The sequence below is a fragment of the Lynx canadensis genome, chromosome A3 (assembly GCF_007474595.2).
Source record: "Lynx canadensis isolate LIC74 chromosome A3, mLynCan4.pri.v2, whole genome shotgun sequence".
NCBI lineage: Eukaryota > Metazoa > Chordata > Mammalia > Carnivora > Felidae > Lynx > Lynx canadensis.
Window position 1 is genome coordinate 42,908,475 of NC_044305.1, and position 25,896 is coordinate 42,934,370.

The 25,896-nt window shown below is 49.5% G+C and overlaps 1 protein-coding gene across 2 annotated transcripts in view; it reads right to left on the bottom strand.

Moving 5' to 3' along the window:
* Positions 1-24,770, bottom strand: part of OVOL2 (ovo like zinc finger 2) — a 29,599-nt gene extending 4,829 nt beyond the window's left edge. Inside the window, exons 1-3 of one of the 2 annotated variants that reach the window (XM_030310150.1) lie at positions 24,584-24,770; positions 23,701-23,921; positions 10,385-10,574 (exon numbers count right to left, since the gene is read on the bottom strand). In XM_030310150.1, coding sequence (XP_030166010.1) covers positions 10,385-10,574; positions 23,701-23,921; positions 24,584-24,683 — 511 coding nt within the window. In that variant the 5' untranslated portion in view covers positions 24,684-24,770. Of the gene's footprint in view, positions 1-10,384; positions 10,575-22,479; positions 22,541-23,700; positions 23,922-24,583 lie in introns of those variants that run through there. The other variant, XM_030310151.1, reaches the window with a different exon arrangement.
* Positions 24,771-25,896: the final 1,126 nt, after the last annotated feature.

A 25,896-nucleotide genomic window follows, 5' to 3' on the forward strand; every position in this document is an offset into this window, starting at 1 on the left:
GCTCCTCCTCCCCTCTGTGCAAACACCAAACTCATCCCTCACTCACTGACACTGTCATGCAGCAGCCCCTGGGTGACCCTTTTAAGGCTTGGGAACAAACCCCTTCCTCCTGGAGCCCCCACCCCCCGTGAACTTGGTGCGGTGGGGGTGGCTGAGTGAGGAAGGTGGCCAGAGAGGACCCCTGGGCAAGGGGGACTGATGCTAAGTCCCCCCTGACTTTGGGGCCTCACCCACCTTAGTGCTCTGGAGCAAAGGCCAACCCTCATGTCTGGAGTGAGGTATCAGAACTAGAAAACACCATGCCTGCTCCAGACATCAGTAACTCACTAACACCCACACAGCAAGAGTCCAAGGCCACACATCTACTACTCATTATGTGAGCCCATGAGAGATGGCTGAATCCCACCGAGCCTCAGTTTCTCCACCTATAAAATGGGGATAACATTCATACCCCCTTGTTAGGCTGCTCTGAGGATTAATCAAGACATCAAATGCAAAGGGCCTGGTGCGTATTAACATATTAACATTAAGTACTCGGTAGGATACAGCTTCAAGAGTTTACAATACAGCTCAAGAGAACACAAATATGCTCTACTCATTAACTGGCTGGTGGGCACATATGTAGTATTTGTCTATACGCTGTACATATATATATATATATACACACACACACACACACACACACACACACACACACACACTGTCCATACATTATATATATATATATATATATATATACAGGTATATACACTTTTTCTATTTGCAAGCACTTTGGAATGTATTGTTTATCTTACAGTGGTTTGAAAAAAAGGGGATGGGGTGGGGGGAGAGGGGAAAGTGGGTGATGGGCATTGAGGAGGGCACTTGTTGGGATGAGCACTGGGTGTTGCATGGAAACCAATTTGTCAATAAATTATACTTAAAAAATAAAAAGAAAAGAAAAGAAAGAAAAATTTTTAAAAAGGAACAATTTTTTTAAATGTGGGCATTAGGTGTCTGGTGCAGAAGAAGCATGCAGAGAGACCTCCTTCACTGTCACCTTTTTGAAGGTTGTGCTGTAAGGCTTCTACTACCTCATCCAAAAACTACTTCATTGGGTTATCCAAAATGGTTTCCTCTCTTCAAATTTCCTATTTATTTATTTGTTTTTGAGAGAGAAAGAGAGCAAGAGTAAGGGGCAGAGAAAGAGGAAGAGAAAGAGAAGGTCAAGCAGGTGCCATACTGTCAGCACAGACCTCGACACAGGGCTCGAACCCACAAATCATAAGATCATGACCTGAGCTGAAATCAAGAGTCAGATGCTTAACCAACTGAGCCATCCAGGTGCCCCAAATTTTCTATTCCTATTGCTAAAATAAAGGTTCGCATCACACATCTCCAAAGAAAATTCTTTGCTACTGGTGCTTTCTGCTTGCTGTCCTTGCTGTAGCTAAGTGCTCCGTTATTGAAGTTTATATAAACACGAACTTGTGGGAGTGGATATCTAGGGCAACCTCCTCTGGAGGCAGTGTGGTAATGACCACAAAATATTGTAACGTCGTCTACCCTTTGGCCCACATTAGGGAAACTATCTACAGAAAGACTCACACAGGTAGACAAAGGATGTACAAGAATATCGATGGCAGTCTGACATTTAAAAAAGAAAGGAAGGAAGAGAAAGAAAGAAAAGAAATGAAGGAAGAGAGAAAAGAAACAAAGGAAGAAAAGGAAGGCAGGGAGGGAGGAAAGAAAAGAAAAGAAAAAAGAGGAAAGGAAAGGAAAGGAAAGGAAAGGAAAGGAAAGGAAAGGAAAGGAAAGGAAAGGAAAGGAAAGGAAAGGAAAGGGAGAAAGAGAAAAAGGGAAGGAAGAAAGGAAGGAAACTTTGAGATGGTGTTTGTTGATGGTGCCTCCGTATTTGAAATTATGTCAAAATCTCATATTTATTTTTTAACTTTATTTATTTATTTTGAAAGAGACAGAGACAGCACGAGTGGGGGGGGGGGAGGGGAGGGACAGAGAATCCCAAGCAGGCTCTGCATTGTCAGTGCAGGGCCCGACATGGGGCTCAAACACACAAACCATGAGCTCATGACCTGAGCTGAAATGAAGAATCAGACAGACGCTTAACTGACTGAGCCACTTGGGCGCCCCTTCATCTTGTATGTAAAAATGCTCTGATAGGGGCGCCTGGGTGGCTCAGTCGGTTAAGCGTCCGACTTCAGCCAGGTCACGATCTCGCGGTCCGGGAGTTCGAGCCCCGCGTCAGGCTCCGGGCTGATGGCTCGGAGCCTGGAGGCTGTTTCCGATTCTGTGTCTCCCTCTCTCTCTGCCCCTCCCCCGTTCATGCTCTGTCTCTCTCTGTCCCAAAAATAAATAAACATTGAAAAAAAAATTTTTTTTAATAAAAATAAAAATGCTCTGATAACTATTAAAGACAGTTACGGTATGTCTACCTGTGCAGATATATGAAACAGTGTCCAAGATATATAGGGCATGAAAAAAGTTATGTGTGTTAAAAACTTGGAAGTGAAATGGTGGTTTGCTTTCAGGTGTGGAACTGGGGCTTGGAAGGGGGAGGAAGGCTGACTTTTTTTCCTTTCATTTTTTGTTCCCTTTCGTATTACTTTTTTTTAGCTAAAATGTAAGTCAAAATAAAATAAAGCAGACAGTCTGATGAACGAAAGAGGTGATCCCACAGGACAGCATTCAACTCCCTAGGGGTGGAGTTGACTTTATTCTTTGGCAGCCATCGGCCCCACTCCAAACTTCTCCCAATCTGCATTTTTCCCAACTAGTCAATCCTTCCCTGTAGGCTCCAAACAAAGACACCATTGTTTCCTCTTCTTCAATCAAGATGGGATTTGTTTGCCTTCCAGTCCCTCTCAATGTGGTCTGATTGGAAGATAAGGCCAGAGGGCGTCCCAAGGGGTGGGGCAGATACTGCAGCTTTGGCCAGTGCCCCCCTCCCCACTTCCCTGACCTCAAGAATCTAAATTCCTTTGCTCCTCTCCCTGGAACTCAGAAGCTTCCACAGGAACGACAGGTGCCTTGAACGGACTCCTTCATTCGAGTCATAAAGTTATAATCAACATGGGTTATATGCCATGGCACCACCCCCCCCTCCACAAAGGCTGCGCTGGAGACCCCACGGATGCCTGTGTCCTTTTCAAGCTGCTTATAGTGGCTCATACTTTCTGGTCTACATTGGCTGGGGACTTTTACAGAATGAGTAGCCATTTTCCAAACAAGAAAAATAGAATACTTTCAATAAAGGCTGTACTTGTCGGAAGAGCCTGGTGCACCTGTTGGGAGCAGTAAACAATGCCCAAACCACACCTGACTCGCCGTAGCCCTCAATGTGGTTCTGCGTTCCCAGCAGGCTCCCAGGTGGTGCTGGTGCTGCCGGTTCAGGAGTAGTGAGGGTGGGCACTTGGTGCGGAGTCTGGCACATGCAAATACCGGCTATTATGTTTTATTCTAGAATACAGATCTCCCCCACCAAAAGCAAACCATTTCCTTCCATGGATGGCCATTCTTAGGAGGCATCCCAGCTGGCTCAACCTAAACACTTAAGCAAATCCAAAAGAATCTTCTCTAAAAACAGGCCCATGATGTTTTTCACAGGCTGTGAACTAGATGTGCGTTTGTTTCTTTAAAGCTCATGGCTCCCTCTCTCCATTCTGACCATAATCTCCCATGCTGGCCTCAGTGGTCCTGTCAACCCCACTTAAATAGCATGGTTTCCTCCACTATGTGCATAGTGGATGCTGCTGGTCCCCTACGCTGACCCCCTTTTCTGAGCTAGTGCTTCATTCTGCATCTATCATGTGTGTGGGTAGCTACCAGCTCCGGCTGTCCCCTTCTCCAAGGAATGGGCACTGGGCAATTGACATCTGAGCCAAGGGGAAAGGCAGCCCTCAGCCAATGTTGACATAAAAGTGCCCGCCACTGGCCTATAGTGCCATTCACACTCCAGAACCCCCGTGGGACCGGGCTGAGGCCAGACTCCCCGTGAGACCACCTCTCTGCTTCCCCCTCCCTTCCAGGTTTCGTCTGACAGCCCTCCCTCAATAAATCATTTCATAAGAATCACCATCTCAGAATCTGCTTCTAGGGAACCCGACCCAAGACAATTTGGATTGAAAAATAGCCCCTTGTTTGCTGATCTATTTCCATGAAATGTTACACAGGTTTTTTGCACCAGTTTCTGTCTCCCAACCTTGAATCAGATGTCATTTGACTAACATCCCCCCTCCCCATCTCACACACACACACACACACACACACACACACACACACACCCTGAGTTACTTTTTTCTTGGTGAAGTCATCCAAAAAAGACATCTTAATCTTTTCTTTCATCCACTTGGATATTAAGGTAAGACATTTACAGGCTCCGGTTTCCCTGGGTCTCTTCCGAAATGTCTCCTGTTCTGAGTCTTTCCTTGGATGCCCTGTCCCTCTTAGCATGTGACAGGAGATGTAGGGGAGGATGGATTAATCCTGGTTCTCTATGCCACTCTCTTTGCCCACCTCATCGATACTGTAGCTACAATTCTCAAAAGAAGGGTCCTGAGATCCCAGACACGTCTTTAGTCATGACTGGGGGTGCAGGGGTGGCTCAGTCGGTTGAGCGTCTGACTTTGGCTCAGATTATGATCTCGAGGTGAGTTCAAGCCCCACATCGGGCTGCTGTCAGCGGGGAGCCCACTTTGGATCCTATGTCCACCCCCACCCCCCTGCCCCTCTCTGGCCTTGTGCTCTCTCAAAAATAAATGTTAAAAATAAAAGTTTAAAAAAATTAGTCATGACTGGTCTAATCAGCCTGTAAGCAAACATACCCTTCACTCAACTGCTGTCTGCTATACCTGTGTTAACACTGTCCACATCTTTGCTTCTGGTCTAAATACATTTACTTGTAACAGTCAATAGCAAAAATCCAACCTTCATCTCTCAAACAAGACCCGAATCTGCAGACTTCTGTTAAGATCTTTTGGAACCAGAGAGGTTGTTCACATGAACCTTAAAAATGTTTGAGGGGTGCCCGGGTGGCCCAGTCAGTCAAGCGCCAGACTTTGGCTCAGGGCATGATCTTGTGGTTCATGGGTTCGAGCCCCACGTCATTTAAAAAAAAAATTTTTTTTAATGTTTGAGAATCCCAAATTTTTGCTCTTTTTACTGATTCATGGATTAACCCTTTTGTAAAGAGCTCAAGAGATGGCAGGGTGGCCCGTCACACCAGGACCTTGGTCTGCTCCTCCAGGTCCTGGCATGGGGATGTCCCCACAGCCAGGACTCCTTTTTCAGTTTGCTACCACCTAATTTGTCAGTAAGCCCTTTCCTCCCTCCTCATTCTGGTCCATTATTACCTGGAGGCACATCTCCAGCAGCAAATAAACCAGGGCAGGAAAAACAGGTTCAAGACATTTCCATAATTCTATCTGTTGATCACTTTAAGACTCAAAATTAGGGGCGCCAGGGTGGCTCAGTCAGTTTGGCGTTTGCCTTCAGCTCAGGTCATGATCTCGCGGTTCACCAGTGCGAGCCCCGAGTTGGGCTGTGCTGATAGCTCAGAGCCTGAAGTCTGCTTCGGATTCTGTGTCTCCCTCTCTCTCTGCCCCTCCCCCACTCACACTCTGTCTCTCTCCCTCTCTCTCAAAAATAAATAAACATTAAAATTAAAAAAAGGAAAAAAAAGAGTCAAAATTAGGATTTAAAAATTTTTAAGTCATTACCTGTAGATTCGACCTTATAGTCAGGGCTGTCCAACAGAAATTAAAATGCAAGCCACTTTGTAGCCTTAAAATGTCCAGTAGCCTCATTAAAAGCAGTAAAAAGAGAACAGGTGAAATTAATTCCAACGATCCATTTCGCTTAACCCAACGTATTCAAGATATTCCCATTCCAACAGGGAATCAACATTAAAAACCGAGATGTTTTGCATTCTTATTTTGCATCAAGTCTTCAAAATCTGGTGTCAGTTTTCCACTTATCGACACGTCTCAATCAGACCAGCCACATGTGGGAGGGTCTCACCCGCTACATGTGGCCTGGGGCTGCTGTGCTTTTTACCTTCTAGATGCCCCCCTCCCAGAGAAGAAACCGTGAAGCTCTTTGGGAAGGCCCTGGGTGGAAGGCATTATTATTCACCAATGTCAGCAATTTTCAGCCCCTCCCAGGGTCACTAGAAATTTCACGTTTGAGGATCAAGAGACAGAGGAGCTCAAGAGTCGGAGACACAGGCCATCTTCTTTCTTGCTCACCGTGGGCATCTTGGCACCATTGAACACACACACACAGACTCCTCTGCGACCTGCTAAACCCCAGGCTGCAGTGTGCAGTTTCTGCCAGGCCCAGGTGTCCCTTTATCTCACCTTCCTGCAGAGCAAGCAGGCTTCCAGAAACCAAAACAGGGCAAGGCCGGTGAGGCCCCAGTCTTGGGGAGAAAATTGGGGATGGCAGCAGGAGGCAAAGGGGACAGACAAGGGGACTTACAGGAAATAGAGGACCATGAACTTCGGCACCAGCCAGTCTGGTTCCTAATTCCACCACCCATGGTTATCTGACCTCCCTGAACCTGGTCTCCTCATCTATTAAGTGGGGCTAACTGACTCCTTGGGGTTGTATGAAGTAATAGATAAATGCTGAGGGCCCAGCATGAAGGAAAGTGGCTACTTGTAGCTCGCTGCCATCTGAGGAAGCTGAGTCACCCTCTGCGGGGACTCCCAGTCTCTGCCGAGTCACCCTCCTTACTTGCGAGCCCTTTTTCTCCCTTAGAGGACATCGTCAACACCCCACCCCAAGCCCCCAGCCTACCACCAGGTCATCTCAGTTCCAGTAAGGTCAGTGGCTTCCGGCATCTCTCTGTTGGAGGAGATTCCCCAGGAGACACCGGAGACCTTCAAGGGGCTGGAGGGGAGGAGCTGCCTAGGACCTGAGGGTCCCAGGATGGACCCCATCAAGGAGGGATGGGAGTGACAGGATAAATCCCCCAGCTTTCTTGCCCCTGGAACAATTCTGTGGTACATTCTATGTGGTTCTTCAGAGGACCCCCAGTGGGGTTGAGCCCCACGTGCGCACGGTGACACCCTGCTCAATAGCTTGCTCTTATTGGCTGTCTTCCCCTCCCCACCTCCCCTCCGTAACCCCTCACTATGCCCCCTGAGATCACCCCCAAAATAAACCACTTACACCCAAATCCTTAGGTCAGGGTCTGCAACCCAAACTAAGACACTCAGCACCTGCAAGGCCCTTCCTCCCCGTCCAGCTGTGGAAATCTGGCTCATCCTTCAAGGTCAGCCAAAAGACACCTCCTCTGAGAAGCCTCCCTGATGCCCTGTCAGAAACAATGCATGCGCCAGGCCTCCCCACTGGCATACCTATGCTACTTTTTCTTTTGTTTGACACCTCTTGTTTTTCTCATGTGACAGTCAGATGTCTGATTTCTCCCCAGGCTGGCTGAGCTCTCCATGAGCACAGAGGAGAGTCTAGGGCCTGTCCCACAGCAGGGTCTCAGGAAACCTCTGCCAATTATTTGAACTTTTGCTACTAATAATATTTAATATTTACTATGTGCTTACAACTATTGCCCTGACACCTCACAATTATTATTTTAGGTTACAGGTCCCAAAATTATGCCCATTTTAGAGATGGACAAACTAAGGCCAAAAAAAAAAAAAAGATAAGTAATTTAGATACGGTTGCATAGTCAGCTAACTCAGATCTGTAGCTTTTAATCAGTACATGACTGGGTGAATTTGCAAACTCTTCTCGGAGAAGCAGTCCCTGATATTTCCATTAATGGAGAATCAACTCGGTCACAGATGAGGCAACCCCACTGGCTCACTGCTTACTCCAGCTGAAGGTACTCACAGCCAGCAACGCTCCCTGAGACTCTTCACTCGGTCTTAAAGGCCAGGGTCAGGGAGTGACCACAGCGCCCACCAGGCAAGGAGTTTCAGAAGAACAAGACCGTGTCCTCAAGGACATCCTCAGACAGAGATGGAAAGCCGAGAAACAGTCCAGAGCAACCAGGGACAGAGGACTGAGTGACTGGCCCCCAATCTCCTCCAGCCCCTCGGGTCAGCTGTCTACAAAGCCAGATTGGTAGCTACCCGATGAGTCCACCTATAGCCTTGGGTCCGCCACCCCCTGCAGGACTCCCCACATCCTACAGAATGCTCTGCCACCCCGGAGAACCCTCTGCCCACCCCAACCTAAGGTGCCAACCTGACCACACAGAGATCAAACTTGAACTGATTCACTGGTGCTAGGAACTAAAAAAAGAAGCCTTGTATCCAACCCGGAAGAGTACACACCATAGGATTCCATTTCTGTCATGCCCAAAACCAGGCCTGGTAATCAATGCTGCTACAAGTCATGCTAGTGGTGCCTCATGGAGGGAAGGCGATAGTGACAGAGGGAGGAGCAGGAATTCTGGGCACAGGGCGTATGGTAGCCCTCCTTATCCGGGGGTTCACTTTCAGTGATTTCAGCTACCCGTGGTCCACTGTGGTCCGGAAGTAGACGGTCCTCCTTCTGACATAACATCAGGAGGTCAGTAGTATCCTAACGCTACATCACAATGCCTAGGCCATTCACCTCACTTCATCTTATCACGTAGGCATCTTATCATCTCACACATCACAAGAAGGGGGAGTACAGTACAATAAGAAACTTTGAGAAAGAGAGACGACATTCACTGAACTTTTATTACAGTATATGGCTATAACTGTTCTATTTTATTACCAGTTTGTTATTGTTGTTAATCTCTTATTGTGCCTACTATATAAATTAAATATTATCGTAGGTATGTATATATAGGAAAAAGCATAGAATATATAGGGTTTGGTACCACGTGTGGTTTCAGGCATCCACTGAGGTCTTGGAACGTGTCCCCACGGATAAGGGGGTACTGCTGTATTCTGTTTCTTGGTCTGAGTGCTAGTTATATGGGTGTGTTCACTCTGTAAAAATTCCTAAACTCGTCAAACTATATGCTTATGATATGTGTGCTCTCCTGGATGCAAAAATCCACTTCACTAAAGGTTTTTTAAAAGGAAAAGAGAAACTTTTGAGTATCCCAGCCCACTCTCTAAGGTGGGGGACACTCTTCCCAGGCCGGGCAAACAGCTCACAGCCAGCAGTCTAAGAACAAAACAGTGTGATAGGAGCTATAAAAGAAATCTGAATACACAGGATCGGAGAAGGGCCCTGTGTGAGGATTGAGGAGGGAGGAGTAGACATTTTCCCATCCCACCAAGATGCCAGAGGAAACCCCAAATTCTGAAAGGGCTTGAGGATCAGGAGACTATATATAGTAAATTCTATGAGGCTATAGGGAGAATGGGTCATGACCAGGTTGGGGTTGAATGGTTAGGATGGGATGGGTTGAAATGAGATGAAATTAAAGAGGATGGAGATGGGATGGGGAGGGGTTGGGGGTAAGGGGTGGGGCAGGGAGGGGGTGGGATGGGATGGGGATGGAATGGGGATGGAGACAGGACAGGTTGGGGTGGGGAGGGGTGGGGTGGGCTGGGGTGGGCCAGGATGGGATGGGACCAGACCGGAATTTGAAAATGGAACCTGGATTATAAAGAGCTTTATATGAAACTCATCAAGATGAGGAGTTGGGATTTCATCTTGCCCAGAGTTGGAGAATTTTTAGCAGGGCAGGGGCACCCTTAGCATTGTCCTCAAGGGATCCTTCTGGCCGGTGTGGAACTATGGGCCTCAAGGAGAAGCCTAGAGGCCAGATGTTTCTAAATTAAACTAACAAGATTTTACCCAGTCAGATGGGCTAGAGGAGAGGTGAATGGGCACTCCCAGGATTCTCTGTGAATTGAGCTGGTGAGGACCTAGATCCATGCTCAAGTCGGGGAACTCCGGAAGGTCCAAGGGAAGGAAAACACTTGCCCGCTTCACAGAGGAGCTGAGTGTTTCCTCCTCTTTCTGAGCTCTCAGGACCTGATTCTGAGACAGCTCACACCCCAACAAAGGAGGAAAAGACACCACCAGTGGGACCACAAGAACCCATTCTAGCAGGCAGCCGGACGAGGGCTGAATGAACTATGCCCCCCCCGCATTGCACCAGACGTCACAGCCCAGAATGCTTCCAGCCAGGGATCTGTCTTAAACGGCCCCAGAACTTGGACCATCATCACATCTCTTCCAGAGGCAAACAGCCTCAGAAAAGGGGCTTGCCTGGCCCACCGCGACTCAGCCGGCTGGTGGCACAACCAGGAGCTGGACCGAGATGCACTGGCCCCAGATGCCCCATCCTGCAGTCTTTCCAGAAATATGACACTGCTCCAAGCTCCCAATTTAGCTCTTTGGTGGCGAGGGAGCAGGAGCTCTGTCGGCCAGAACAGCGAAAGCAACCGCGAAGCACACGCCCCTTCCTCACCTGTATGCGTGCGGACGTGCCTCTTCAGGTCAAAGGTGTCGTTGAAGCCCTTGCCACAGAAGGTGCACAGGTGTCTCTTCACCTGGTTGTGGCACTTGAGGTGGCGGTTGAGCATGCGCTGCAGGCGGAAGCCCTTGCCACACAGCTCACAGCTGTGAACCGCCGGGTCGCTGCATGTGCCTGTGGTGAACTGGGACAGAGAGAGGGGGGGTGAGGGCCCCGGCGCAGGCGGGCACCCCCAGCGGGCTCAGCCTGGAGCCCACCTCCCCGTGTGGCCAGGCTGCGGCTCCTGACCCCTAAGAACTTCCAAGCGGGTTTTGGGGAAGGTGAAAGAGATCACTGGCTGCTCCTCCCAGCATTCATTCTCCCCTTCTTCCTGAGAGCAGACTTCTTCTTTTTTTAAAAATTTTATTTTGAGAGACAAAGCACAAGCAGGGGAGGGGGTAGAGAAAGAGGGAGAGAGAGAACCCCAAGCAGGCTCCCCACTGTCAGCACAGAGCCTGATGTAGGGCTCGACCTCACAAAAGAGAGATCATGACCTGAGCCAAAATCAAGAGCCGGACACTTCACCGACTGAGCCACCCAGGTGCCCCCCCCACACACAGTTCCCTTCACCTTAGAACAGACTTGTGTTCCCTGCCCCCAGCTAAGTGTCTATACTTGCCAGCCTCATAGCAAGTCATGGCCACAGGACGAGCAGGCCAGTGAAAACTACACTCCTCTCTGGGGGAAGATGGGGCCCTCTTCCTCCTTTTCTCCTTCCTGCTGGCTACACCTCCAACTGCCCCTTTGGACCATGACAGGAAGCCAGTGCTGAGGATAGAAGAGCAGAAAGAAGGGAGTCCAGGTCCTGATGACGTCATGGAGCCCGCCATAGAGTCCCCAAAGACAGCCACAATCCACTCCTTCCTCCCCGTGCCTGCATGCTGCTCTACTCATCAAGAGACGGAAACCATTTCCTCTCCCCTGGGATGGAGGCAAGTTCTAGGTCTTAAGAGACTTTGCAGCTTCTATATGTTCCCTCGTGGAAGCCAGCTGCCATGTAAGACATCCAAAGCCACCATGCTGTGAGGAAGCCCAAGCAACCGGTGGCCAGTGGCCAGTGGTCCGGTGGCGTTGGACAGCAAGGCCATTCAGAGAGGCACTGACGTGCCAGATATGAATAAAGCCTCCCTGGACCTCCCAGCCCAGCCCATGGCAGCCACCAGCTAAGTGACTCTGGCTAGTGCTACCCACAGTAGAACTGCCTGGCCGTGCCCCAGCTCCCGATCCGCCAAAGTATCAACAACTAAAATGATCATTTGGGGAAGGGACTTGGTCAGGATCCCACAGCTGCATTAGCAGCAAAACAATAACCAAACCCCAGGCCCTGGGCTCCCAGTCTTGTCTCCCATGGTCCCTCAACCATGCTGGCCACCTCTAAGGAAGAAAATTGAATCTATAATTAAGTGGTGAAAAACACCAGATCTAATATATTCATCAAAGGTTTCTTAGTTACCAAACCAGATCATTTAGAAGCTTGATCCAATTGCTCTACTACTTATAAAAGGGCCTAATAACCTTATTTTCATACAAACATCATTAGCAGGAAGACTTGGTACTTGCCTGGCTCCACACACCTCCCTAGCCTCCAACACCAACCACCCCCCTCCCCTCCACCCAGGGTATTGCCCTCCACTAAGACCTAGCTCAACTGTTGCCTCCCTGATGTAGCTAGCTTCTCTGCAGCTTCTGCCCAAACTGGTTTCCTGTACCCCTAAGGCCAAGGCCCTTAAACCCCAGCGTGCACACGGATCCCCTGGGGGGCTTGTTAAAACACAGATTCTGATTCAAGAGATGTGGTGGAGTCTAGACGCGGCAGTTCTAACCAGCTCCCAGGAGATGCCACTGTGGCACAGACCATCCTTGAGACATGAGGCTAGGGTACTGGCCCTCACACAGTTCAGTACTTGATTCCACTATTTCCAGAAGGTTCCATCATGCACAGATGTTTCGTCATAGTTCATCTGGTTTCCTCGACTAAATGCCTTTGCAGAAGCCAGGAAGTGTTTGTGCACACTCCTGCCCCCCACACCCCAAGCTCAGACTCAGGCCAGTGCACAGCGTGTTGATGGGCAATGGCTCACAGGTGGCAAAATACAAAGAGACTTGGGGAAGGCACAAGACCCCAGAACAGGGTTTTTCGGTCAGCCTCCTTGTCTGCTTGGAGCTTAATTTGTCTCAGCTGACACTGGAGTGCCCTCTCTGCAACAGGCCCTGTGCTCAGAGCTGGAAGCAATACGTCACCAGGATGACATCCCAAGAAGCTGCCAGTCTAGTAGGGAAGGAGATCAGTCAAAAGGCCCCTGATATCTTGGAAGCCTGAGGGCACAATGGACACCTCAGAGAGGCACCTACCCCAGACATAAACTGTGAGGGAAGGCACTTCCAGAGGAAATGAGCTCCTCAGCCAGTCAAAGATGAGGAGGAAGAGGAGGGCAATGGCAAAGAATATTCCAGAAGAGGGCAGTGGAAAAGAGAGAGACTGTGTGTGGTTCCACATGGCTAGCCTGAGCCATACAGCCGTGGTAGCAGAGCAGGGCAGTGTCCTCCTTGGGGCTCTACCTCAAAAGGCAGAGGGGCCCCTGGAAGCTACAGTGGAGGACAGCCTCGGGGGTTGGGTTGTTGACCCAGTGGGTAACCATCCTGGGCCTCCAACTCTCATGTCCCACCTCTGCCCTGCATCCCCCAAAGAGGGTTGGGCCTGGCATTTGTCCTGAGGGAGACCCAGCTGAGCCCAAGACTTTCCTATTTCTATCACCAGGACAGGTCAGGTCTTCTCCTTGCCCAGAAGTCCCCATTTTGGTCATTTCAACCCTTGCAGGGATGTGAAAAGACTAAATATGGCCCAAGTCTTCGCAAACTGAATACCTGGAGCTCCTCGAGGCCATGTCTACGCAGGAAAAAGGCCATTGAGAGCTAGCAAGTGCCTAATAAAGCAGAACATAGACAACTGACCCAGGTAATTTGATTAAGAACGTGCAGAAAGCTAGAACTGTCTTCCTGCAGAATGTTCTTAAGGATTTGCCAACTTACAGTCCAAACCCAAACTCCTGTTTACCTTCTATTACAGTCCCAGATGAAAACCTCAAATCACTGGCATTATTTTGCTTGAAAAGAATAAAATCTTGAAAGATAGAAAGGAGATTTGTGACATTTTGAGGGAGTGCAGGGCCAATGGATCATCTGAGCAAGCTACAGAATGCCTTTTAACACAGGAGAAAACATGATAACGGGGGAGGAGACTGAGGACTAACCGCCCTCCCCCAGTCCAAGGGGGAGTTTCCTTCTGGTTTTCTTGGAACAAAATAGAAATTCTCCAAATGTGCCTCAACAAAGGCAATTTTTTCACTTCTCCACCATCATACACATCCCCATTCCACAGGATGGAAAACTGAGCCAGCACCCAGGGGTTCATTTCGGGGAATTTCCCTAAGGTGCACCCTCCAATCCCTGAAGCACTGTCTGCCACCTCTCTATACCTATGACCAATCCAGCACCCAGACATTAACAAATTCTATTTGAAGCCTTAAGAGAGCCTTGTTGAAAGATCTAAGAATGAACTAATGGCAAAAGATCATGGCTGAAGAAGCCAGCTTCTGCCAGACTGTTTCACTTCTCAGAAAGGAAGGAATATTTGTAGGATAAATTCCTACATGTGAAATTTATCCCACAGAGTGTATTTCACACATCAGGTACCCTGAAATTCTGTCTGTAACGGCAAAAGGCCAGGAAATACCTATATGTCCGTCAAGAGGGACTGTTAAAAGATGCTAGAACCATATAATCAAAACAGCTAGAAAAAGGAAAGAGTATCAGCTGCCAGACACATGAGTGAGCCCTCTGATGTCCAGCCCAGTCAAGCCCCCAGAAGATTCCAGGCGGCTGCCATCTGACCGCAACCGCAAGAGAAACCGCAGGCAAGCATGGCCCAGCTAAGCCCAGTCAATCCTCAGAACTCGAATTCAGAATAATAAATTAAACTACTAAATTTGGGGTAATTTGTGAAAGAGCAATGCGTAACTGGAACAGTAAGAGATGTAGCACATTCTCTCCAGAACATCAGATCTGCCACATTTCCTAATGTTCTCTCCCAGGATGGGCTGCAGGGTACAGACAACACATCTGATTCTTGGAATGACATCTCATGGGTTAGAGGGCCAGCAATCCCTCCCCAGGTCACACGTCAGCTCACTGGGCCATCTTTACAATGTTTACGCATGTTTTTTGTTTTTGTTTTTTTTAATGTTTATTCATTTTTGAAAGAGAGAGACAGAGAGAGACAGAGAGGGGAGGGCAGAGAGGTATACACAGAATCCAAAGCAGGCTCCAGGTTCTGGGATGTCAGCACAGAGCCCGACGCAGGTCTTGAGCTCATGAACCTCGAGATCATGACCCGAGCTGGAGTCGGACACTTAACCCAATGAGCCACCCAGGTGCCCCGTACACAGGTTTATACCTAACACTGAACCTCCTAAAAGTTCAAAATAAGGTTAACCAGTCTTACCTTGTTACTCTGCAAGTAGACCCAAACTAGTTACATCTTGGCTATCTTAGTTACAAAATGAGAGTGCAGTGAACAGACAAGAAATGCTGAGTATCAAATAAAAACCTAGACCGGCTGTCATCTATTTGCGGGATGTCATTTAATATCCCTGAGCCACAATTTCCCACGTGTAAAAATGATAAAACGGCAGGGCACCTGGCTGGCTCAGGTGGTAGAGTGTGCAAGTCTTGATCTCGGGGCTGTGAGTTTAAGCCCCGCATTCGTGTAGAGATTTTTAAAAATGATAAAATGGTATTAGATGAGCCATCTTCAGAAGTATGAGGATCTGAGAGCACAGTTCTGTTCCTTTTTCTTAAGTTCAAGCCCTGATCCACCACTTACAGTCTGTGGGACGTAGGCAGGTAACTCCCCCTCTCTAAGCCTTAATTTCATCACCCGTAAAATGTGGACAATAACTATATTTGCCTCTCAGGATTATTAAGGAATCAAATAAGAAAAGCTACTTAAAAAGGACCTGATGGTCAATAACTTATCACTCTTATAGACCAGTTCCAAAGTTCTGGGATCCTAAGTAAAAGGTAATTGGTCAAAATCCCTTGATTCTCCATTGGCCTTGTGAATTTTCCCTCTGATTGGGAAAAAGAAGAGAAGTGACCTTCAATGTGAGCTGCCAACTCCCAGTCCTTCCGCCACGACTCTGAAATCCAAAAAGTTCTGAAAACCAACATTCTCACATATCTCGTGTTAGCAGTAAAACTGGACCTGAGCAGACATGAAGCCGTGCAGACTTGATCCCGTTGGGGGTCGATATTCATGTGTTTCGATATGGAAATCACTAACATGTTTAATTATAGGCTACTGCTCCAGACCTACCAGGGTGGCATATGCAGCATGCCACCTTCTGGAAAAGCTTGACAGTCTCACCCTTAATCAAAAAGCAACACTTTGCAAAAGGCTTACTAATGAAATGGGGAAGCTACCGTGGACAGTGGGAGAGGACATCAATCTGGACATTAATTCAGGGCAAGAAAGATGAAGAGAGACTGAGTGGTTCTCCAACCCCATGGCTGGGCGCTTTCTTGCTTGCTGTCCTGTTTTCTGCAGGACCTTGGCTTTCATTTTAAAAAACACACAAGGTTCCCCTCTAGTTCTTCTTTAAAAAAAAAAAAAAAGTCTTTGCAGTAAAAACAAACTGATCATTGTATCAGGGCTGTGGAAAACTTCAGGAGTGTTGGGGGAGGTAAGGACTTAGGCTGGCCCCCGACCAACTTGAAAGCTGGCTAAGGTCACTTACCTGTCAAACTTCTAAACCAAAAAAAAAATGAAATGAAAATCCTTTATTGTCTGTTGATGCTTCCACCAGACAAGTCTATTAAAGTATTAATGGTCCTATTTCCTGTGGGAGAGTACTGCATCCAGGCCACCTTGTGGGGGCCGTTTGGACAAGACTTCCAACTGACACATTTGCTATGCTTCAGCATTAACACATGCTAAGCACAGAGCGCCTGGCTGCCTCAGTTGATAGAGCACGGGACTCCTCATTTTGGGGTGGTGAGTTCAAGCCCCATGTTGGGCATACAGATTACTCAAGAAACAAAACAAAACATGCTAAGCATATTGCCCAATTCCTTTGGGACAAAAGACTCCCTCCTGGTCCCTGTACCATTTCTTTAGGCTTCACCGCTCTGCTATATTGGTAGAATGGAGAACCTTCTCAAATGCGGTGATAATGAAGAGTATCCTTAGAATCCAGAAAAAACTGAGGTTCCAAGAGATCTAACCTGCTCTTGGTCACCTGACTTATCGGTGCGCACACTGAGATTCTGGATGTGGCCTGTTGTCTGCAAAACTTGTGCCTACACTTCCCCTGGACAGGCCCACGGGTCTGGGCATGATGTGGGGGAAAGGGAGGGGATGAATCCTATTGTTTGTCTCCTATCACAGCTTCCTGTCAGACCATCAATGCTAATGGCTGTGGTGTCAAAGATACCTCCTAAAATGCAATACAGCAACCCTAAAAAAACAAGGATCCTTGGGTTGAGCTTTGCTACTAAAAACTGTGATAAATTCAATGAACACACCTCCCGCCCCCCTCCCCCCAGGGCTTTACCTTTCTTTCCTTGCAAATGAGGGGACTGGACCACACAAGCTTTAAAGTTCCCTGTAGTGGATCCTGCGGATGGACACTCTTCTCAGCAACTATTTCTACTTTTTCTGGTGCGCCTTCCCATACTGCAGAGGCTAAAAAGCTACAAACTGCATTTCCCAGACACCTTTACAGTTACAGGTTCTAGATGTGACTGGGGTTCCGCCAATGACCCACACTATCAAGAGGTTTGAATTTGGGCCTGAGTTAACTGGACAGAGGCAGGCACATGGCAATCACTCTATACTCTACATCAGTCGGTAGCCATAGAGGCAGAAGGTGGACCTCCCTTGGTGGCCCAGTTCTGCAGTGTGGCTCTGGGAGTTCAATCCTGGTATTTTAGCCCATTTACTACCCTATCATTAACCATTCCCAGCTGAAGCTAACTACAGTGGATTCTGTTGTCTGCAGCTAAACCCACTTCACCTATGTTCAAATTAAAAGCTGGTGCAATTAACACTTACATGGTTCCCCCATTCCTTTTCCCCCTTTTAATTAATCTGGCCTTTTTCGAGCATCTAGTCCAGATATTTCCCCAGATTTACATTTTCTTCTCGCCTATTTTCCTCCAAATGTTGTCATTTACATCTAGGGACTGTTGATTCCTTCTTCCCTGCCTGTACTTCTGTCCTATGTTGACCTATGTCCTCCTATGAGTCAGGCATTACTGTACCAGGTGCTGGGGATTCAAGAAGCCCAGGAGGAATGTTCCTTGCCTTTGGTGGGTCTAGAGTCAAGAAGAGGAGCCTGGTCAGCCAAATGTAAGGGACATGGTCAGTGAGTTACAATAGGGGTGGGGTGAGGGGCATCCAATTCTGTCTTATAACAGACAATAGGTAAGGAGTTAGGGACAGAGCTATGTTCTCTTCCAAATATCAAATGGATGGGTTTTTTAAAACTACTGAAATCCGTGATTCACAACATATCTAAAAATAAACAAGTTGGCCATTGCTATGGAATTCTGGTGACCCAACTGGTTATCTTGAAAACTGGTAAATAAATCTTATCTGGCCTTTCCTGAATGAACTGTCTCACTGGGAACTAAACAGCAGATGAGGTGAAGTGTATCTCTGTACAAGAATATCAACTAATAAACAAAGGACGGAATATCACAACCCCTAATAACCTACAATATTTAGACCCTGAATATCAACAACTGCTGACATCACAGAGAGACAACCAAATATTATGTGCTTTCTGGATGTTAATAGGTGCCCCCCACTGTGACAGACTATTTGGCTAAAACAAATATACCTGATCAGACACCTAAAGCAGTGTTGATAGAACTTTCTGCAATGAAAGAAATGTTCTAATCTGTACTGTCCGATACAGTAGCCTCCGCTCACACCACTCACACCTGAAATGTGGCTTGTGCAACTGAGGAACTTAATATTTAATTTTACTTAGTTTAAATTTAAATTGTCACACGTGACTTTCGCTACTACACTGGGCAGTGCAGCTGCAGAACCAACTACCCATTTTTTTTTTTAAAATTTTGGGGGTGCCTGAGTGGCTTAGTTGGTTAAGCGGTCGACTTTCGGCTCAGGTCATGATCTCACAGTCCGTGAGTTCAAGCTCCGTGTTGGGCTCTGTGCTGACAGCTCAGAGCCTGAAGCCTCCTTCAGATTCTGTGTTTCCCTCTCTGCCCCTCCCCTGCTCTCTCTCTCTCTCTCTCTCTCTCTCTCTCTCTCAAAAATAAAGAAACATTAAAAAGAATTTTTAATTAAAAAAATAAAATAAAATAATTTTTTAACGTTTATTCATTTCGGAGAGACAGAGCACGAGTGGAGAGTGGCAGAGTGAGGAAGACACAGAATCTGAAGCAGCTCCAGGCTCTGAACTGTCAGCACAGAGCCAGACGTGGGGCTCAAACCCACTAACAGCAGGATCATGACCTGAGCTGAAGTCAGACGCTTAACCAACTGAGCCACCTAGGCACTCTACCCAATTACCTATTTAGAGAAAATCTAGGAGACCGAGGAGCATTAGCCTTTGTGGTGATGCATTCCTCAAAATCCAGATCGTTAGAAACTCTCCAAGCAAATTACTCATCTCTTCAATAATTAACTTGTAAGGAAATGGACAAGAGATGGGGGGCGGGGGGAATGTGTAAATTAAAAGAGACCTGAAAGACATGTCAGTCAATTACAATGTATAGACATTGTGTGGACCGGACTCAGCAAACTGGAAAAAAAAAAAAAAAAAGTATGAATTTATGAGACAATTAGCAATGTGAACACCATTGTTAACATGGGTGTGATCGTGTACCTTGATCTTTATCTATCACAGGCACATTCTGAGTTATTTATGGTTGAAATAATAGGATAACTGAGATTTGCTTCAAAATCACATGTCAGGTGTTAGATGGGGGCTGGATGGGCAGGACCAGCCATAGAAGAACGGTTGTTGGGGTGGGGTAACGGGCCCTATGCCTCTGAAAGTCTCCACAAATGAAAAATGATGAGAAAAAAAAAAGGAAAAAGACTACTGCACCTTCACATATCTGGCACTACTTGAAGACTCAGACTACAGAGCCAGGTAAAAGACCAAAAATACTTTAGAAGGAATTCTACACTCAGTTCCTTTTGAAGTATCCTTGGAAGAGGCCAAAGGAAGGGAACAGAAGGGGAAAAGGAGGAGATTCATTTGCTATTCTATACTTGCACCTGGGTCCCACCACCCACTGAGACAGGAAGGAAAAACATCAGTCAATTGACTGATTTCACTTCAGAGTTACTTAGTTTCTGATAAACCTTCAAAGGAAGGGCAATGGTGATCAGGGTGTCTGGGGGTCTCTGCTCCACAGCTAGATTCCTGCAAATGGGCCCAGGACAAAAGAGACTTAAAGCCACCTAGACCTGTCACGACCGCCTTCTCAGATGCACATGATCTACCCCCCACCCCCCCACCCCCGAATCTGTTTGGAAAATTACTGAATCCTCAGCAGTAAAGAGACAATTTTGCAAACAGCACTGAGGCACACAGAAGGCAGACAGGCTGGGAAGAGCCATTTTCCTAACCAGCACCTAGGACTCCTTTCCAGATCTACTCACAAGCACAACCAGATTGGCAAATCCCTAGTCCCCACTGGAGACAACAAAATACTGGACGTTAACGAAATCTGCCATCCATCACTATTAAACTAACTTCCTACTGGCAATTTATACATGCACATAAGTGCTAGACATTCTGCAGCCCTTATTTCATCTAACCGTCACTTCTGAGAGGCTGATTCCATTGCTTTTCCATTTTACAGATGAGGGAAGTAAGACTCAGGACAGAGGGGCCCCTGGGTGGTTCAGTCAGTTGAGCATCTGACTTCAGCTCAGGTCATGATCTCATGGCTCATGAGTTAGAGCCCTGCTTCGGGGAGCCCTGCTTCTTTCTCTCTCCCTCTCCCTCTAATACAAAAGAAAAAAAAAAAAAAAAGACTCGGGACAGATAATATATCTCTAAGACAGCTGGTAAGATGGACCCAACTGAGGTCTTCCTTCTCAAAACCCTTCCAGAGCCCTCCTCCGCCTGCCCAAGCACACCCCCACCTCTTGGCTTGGCCCCTTCACCACCTCATCCTGTCCCAGTTTCTCACCTCCCACTTGCTCTCTGACCCAGCAGGTCCATTTTCTATCTTCGGGCACCATAGCTTTGAGTCCTTTACTGACTCAAGTTTTGGGCTCAGCCATACGCCCCTAAAGCCTGACTCTCCCCCCCTTCCTCACCCTCAAATCCACACCAAGAAAACTTCCCTGCTCAGAATTACATCTTTTTCAACGTTTATTTATTTGTGGGACAGAGAGAGACAGAGCATGAACGGGGGAGGGGCAGAGAGAGAGGGAGACACAGAATCGGAAACAGGCTCCAGACTCCGAGCCATCAGCCCAGAGCCTGATGCGGGGCTCGAACTCACGGACCGCGAGATCGTGACCTGGCTGAAGTCGGACGCTTAACCGACTGCGCCACCCAGGCGCCCCAGAATTACATCTTTGCACATGCTTTAGCATTCCCTTTGCTGTAACAGAGTTAATAATTAGTATTTGTGTCTCCCCACCAACCCAGACAATCCCAGCTACAGTTAAAGGGCACCTACCACATTCCCCTCTTTACTCATTTATTTTCACCACTCTATGAGGTAGGTTTCATTATTATTCCCATTTCACAGACAAGGAAACAGAGGCCCAGAAAGATTAGCAACTTGCCTAAAGTCACACAGCTAAGAAGTGACAAAACCAGAGCCTGGGGGCTTAACTGTTTCGGTCAAATGATTCTAGAACACCAGGCTGGGAACATTTTTATCTCCTGGCTGCCTAGCACACAGCAGGCACTCCAAAAAATTACATGGGATGTTGCCTCTCTCCACAGGGCACTGGCTCAAACCTGCCCCTCCTCTCCTCCTCTGAGCCAGCTGCTTAGTGAGTGTCTTGAAGTTATTCAAACTCAATCATTATGCTTCATGCATGGGCCTCATTCTTGAGTGGTATTTCTTTTCTTCTAGTTAAGAAACTAATTTTTTTTTAATTTATTTTAGAGAGAGACAGCCCACCAGCAGGGGAGAGGGGCAGAGAAAGAGAGAGAAAGAGAGAGAGAGAGAGAGCGAGAGCGAGAGAGAGAGAGAGAGAGAGAGAGAATCTTAAGCAGGTTCCATGCTCAGCGTGGAGCCCGAGGAGGGGCTCGATCCCATGACCCTAGGATCATGACCTGAACCAAAATCAAGAGGATGCTCAACCAACTGAGCCACCAGACGCTTGGAGAACCTAATTCTTAAGAGTCCAGCATATTTTTCACAGAACTAGAGAATTACCCAATATGCTAAGTCACGGGCAATTTGGACAGTCATTTGAAAACGGCCAATACCACAGATGATAATTCTGGAGGCTTGGAGCATCTTAACACCAAGATATCTCCTATTTTCGGACGGAAGCTGAAAGGGAAAAGGAATCTAAGTATCCTCAGTAAACAAATAAAACTTCTCCGGAAGCTATGCTAAGGTTGAGGAGCAAACTCACCACCCCGCAGCCCTTGGGGCGGTTTGTAGGCAAGATCACAGAAATAAGATTGTGGTTTATTTATTCCTTTAATCCAGGGCTACGATGGCACTGTTTACCTGAGACAAGAGAGAGCTCCTAAAATGCTGGTTAAGGGACTAGACCTTTCTCCCCTGCCACTTTCTTCCCAGGGTAATCTGGGAAATTGGGGGACAGAGGGGCAAACGGACCACAGTCAATCCCAAAACAACGTTGCAATTGTCCTTCCAGCCCGGTGATAAATATGCAAGTGGGACACTTAGTAGAATTTCCTGGAGGGCAGAGCTACCAGCCTCAGGCAAACTGTCCCCTCCCACTTAACCCCATCTGGCCCAGAAAAGCCTCAGGCCAGCTGACTTTGAACCTCAGCAGCACCACTTACCAGCGAGCAGCACGCGGCACCGCAGTAACCTTTAAAGAGGTCTTTTCCCGAGGATTCCAGCTCCAGCCTCTAGCCTCAATTGATAACCAAATGCACCCTAGCCCGCCCCCAAGCTAAACCCCAGGAACCAGGAACATGCATAGGGAGGGATGGCCTCGCCCAGGAAAAGTAACCTAGTGTCACCCAATCCACAGCGAACACTGGAGTTCCTCCTCCCCATACCCCCATCCCCTCCCCCCTCCCCCCCCCCCCCCCCCCCGCAGCTGGGCTGCAGGACCGCCCTGGAGCCCTCCAGAATTATCGCCCACTAAGAGGGCCTGGAGCCCGCAGAGTCCCACCAAGCTCGGAAATGGGTTCATGTGATTCCTAAAACACCACTCCCTGGCTCCAGCTGACTGAGTCAGTGGAATGGGATTCCTTAATCTTGGGGGTAGCGGATACATTTGAGCAGGCGATCATGCAAGTTCTACCCAGAAAAGCCAGATGGGTGTCCTGATAAGATGTCGCCTACAATTCTAGAAGACTAGGGGGAGGGGGTTGCTGAAGGATGGTAAGGGAGGGTAACAAACACTCCAACCCACTGGGGGCGGGGCACTGAGACAATTTTCAGGTGAACTCCTTTATCCATCAGTTTAATTAAAGAAGATTGGAGGTATGACAAATTTAAAGTATCCAGCACAGGCCTCGAGTCTAACGGGCACTCCATAATTGTCACTGGGAATAGCTGTTATTGGCCACTGTGTGCCAAACTGCCGCCTCGGTCTCCAGAACGCAAGCAAGTGTGTGGAACTCAGAATTCACATAGCGCTAGGAAATGCGCCCCAGAGAACGCAATTGCTGAGAGCCTGGGTCCCTCCTTTCTGAACCGGGGAACCCCGACGGCCTGGTGATTCTTCAGGCCCCGCACACACACTGGGCTGCTGGAGGGAGGAAGCTGGGCCTGGGTCTTTTAAGCAGTTCCAGAGGCCACCCCGGCAGACTGTGCCGGCTCCAAGGCTCAGCGGCGCGGGCCGCTGGCTACCCAGCAGGCGGGAGGACGCGCTGAGCCGCCCTGGCCGAGACCCAGAGGCAGGTGCAGGAACGGCGCGGCGGGCGCGCTCGGTGCCGGGGTGCACCGGTGCCCGGGTGCGCGGGCGGGAGCTGCAGGGAGGGGCGCGGGTTCCCGGAGCCCGACGCCAGGGCGTGGTGCAGGTGGCGGCGGGGGCAGAGTCGACACCATACCTTGATTTTCGACCTAGCGACTGGGCGCTGCATCGCCGCCAGGTGTCCACCCGGGCCCTCTGCGTCGCCAGGCTCCGGGATTTCGCGCTCGGGGGCGCGCGGGGACGAGCTGCTCTCGGCGCCTCCAGGCTCCCCCGCGCTGCTGCTGCCGCCGCTGCTGCTACTGCCGCCGTCGCTGCGGCAGTCCTCGGGGGGGTCGTGGAGCAGACGGCCCAGGCCCACTGCGGAGGGAGGGGCGGCGCCCCGACACAGACACGCGGCGTCAGGCCCGGGAGTCCGCGGCAGTTTGACCTGCGGGCGGTGCCGCCGCCCCGCCCTGGACCTGGGCACCAGGCCAAGTGGGCAACACGCGGGGGTGGGCGAGAGAGTCCCCGGCTCGGCCTCCCGAGCGAGCACGGGGTTGGAGGGGGGGGCGGCTCCTCGGTCCCATTCCCGCGCCCACAAGGAACCGAGGGCCTTGGGCGGCTGGGGACACTACGCGCCAAGTTGCCTCTCCCTGGGATGAGGGGATAGGGGTCTGACTTCAACCTACCTAGCCCGAGTGGCTGACGGATCCTGGGGCGACTCTATGAGGGCATGGGACCGAGAGGAGCCCCTACTGGCCTTCAGTCTCCCCTCCTGGGCCACCTCGTCCCGCGCTGCAGCCAACGGTCCCGCCGCCGGGCAATTACAGGCGCCCATTAGGAGGAAGGGGGCGCAGGGCGTCGCGGGTTCCCCAGCCTCTCCCTCTCCGTCTTCACGCGCCTCAAGGACCTCCCCCCGCCCCGAAAGAGGGGGCATAGGGTGGGCAGTCCGGCCCCCGCGGTGAGCTGAGGGGACCCGGACACCCCTGCCCCCACCACGGGAGTCCCGCGCCCAGGCCCGGCCCCCGCGCGGCGCTCACCTGGGATGTAGGTGTCTGCCCTTTCCTCATCCGGGAGCTCATCCCAGCTGCGGACAGAGACCCCCGGGCTCCTCCTCTTCACCAGGAAGACTTTGGGCATGGTGTGGCCCCCTCCCCGGCCGGCGGCCCCCTTCCTGCCGGCTGCTCCCCGATAGGGGCTGCGGCAGTGACTCGGTCCCCGGTTCCCGGCGGCCAGAGCCCACCTTCCCGCCTAGCCTGCCCTCTCCCTCCGCCCCCCGCCGCGCCGCGGCCCAGGCCTCTCCCCCGCACGCCCGGCGACTCCCAGCCTCCGGGCTCGGCGACACCTATGCCTTAAATCGCGGGTGAGACCACGCCGGGGAAAAAGTTTCATAAGGTGGAATAGAAGAGACACCAGGAAACTTGGGAGTGAGCATGCGCCCTGCAACATAACGGTGTCAACAAGCTCGCTACCTGTCCGACCGGTTCCGGCGGCCGGGGCTGCCTGTTCCAGCCCTTCCTTAGGCATGAATGTTTGCAAAAGAATTTAACGTCTGATTCTTCCCCCCCTCCCCTTTTTAAAAAGGGAAGAACGTTTTTTGATCAGCCTCTCGCCCCCATTCCCCATCACGAGCACCTCAGGGCAAACTCTTAGAGGTTAACCCCCAGGTCCGCTTCCCGGGGCGTCCATCCTAAGAGCTGGAGCTTCCTGCGAGTTGCACACACCACCACCATCCCCCGCCCCCGGGTGGATTTGTCTCCGACAAGCAAGCAAGAAAATGGCTCAGTTCCTCCGGACTTTGTGGATGGTTTCCGCGGCTAGTTGAAATCCCGGCGGGCGGAAGGGGGAGGCGGCAGGGAGATTACCCAGGGCTCTGTTCTGGTAAAGAGGGCGACTTGGGACTCAAGATCCCCATCATTTACAACAGCCCCCCCCCCAAATAAGCACAGTAATAATATGACTTAAAGCTCGGCAGCTTTAGAACACGTCGTTATTACTGATCTGTGCCACACAATCTGGGGAAAACAAGTCGGCTTGCTCTGCTAAAGCAGCTTCCATCCCAAGACCTACCACCCCAAGAGCCTCATCAACCCAAATAAACACACAATGGAAACAAAAGCCGAGCGCCTGTTATGCAAACGCAGCTCCGAAACAAATCTCTTATCCTTGCCCACTCCCATTACAGTCTTCGCCTAACTGCCCGCTCCCCGAAATCAGAGGCTGGGAAATACCTTTCCCAGTAAATGAAGACGGGCTGCTACTGGGGAGGTGGCTGGAGAGCTTTGTATTTATTTTTGGTTTTGGTTTTTCCTCTCGGGCTTTATTCGCGGAGGGGGAGTTGGGAGAGAAGGAA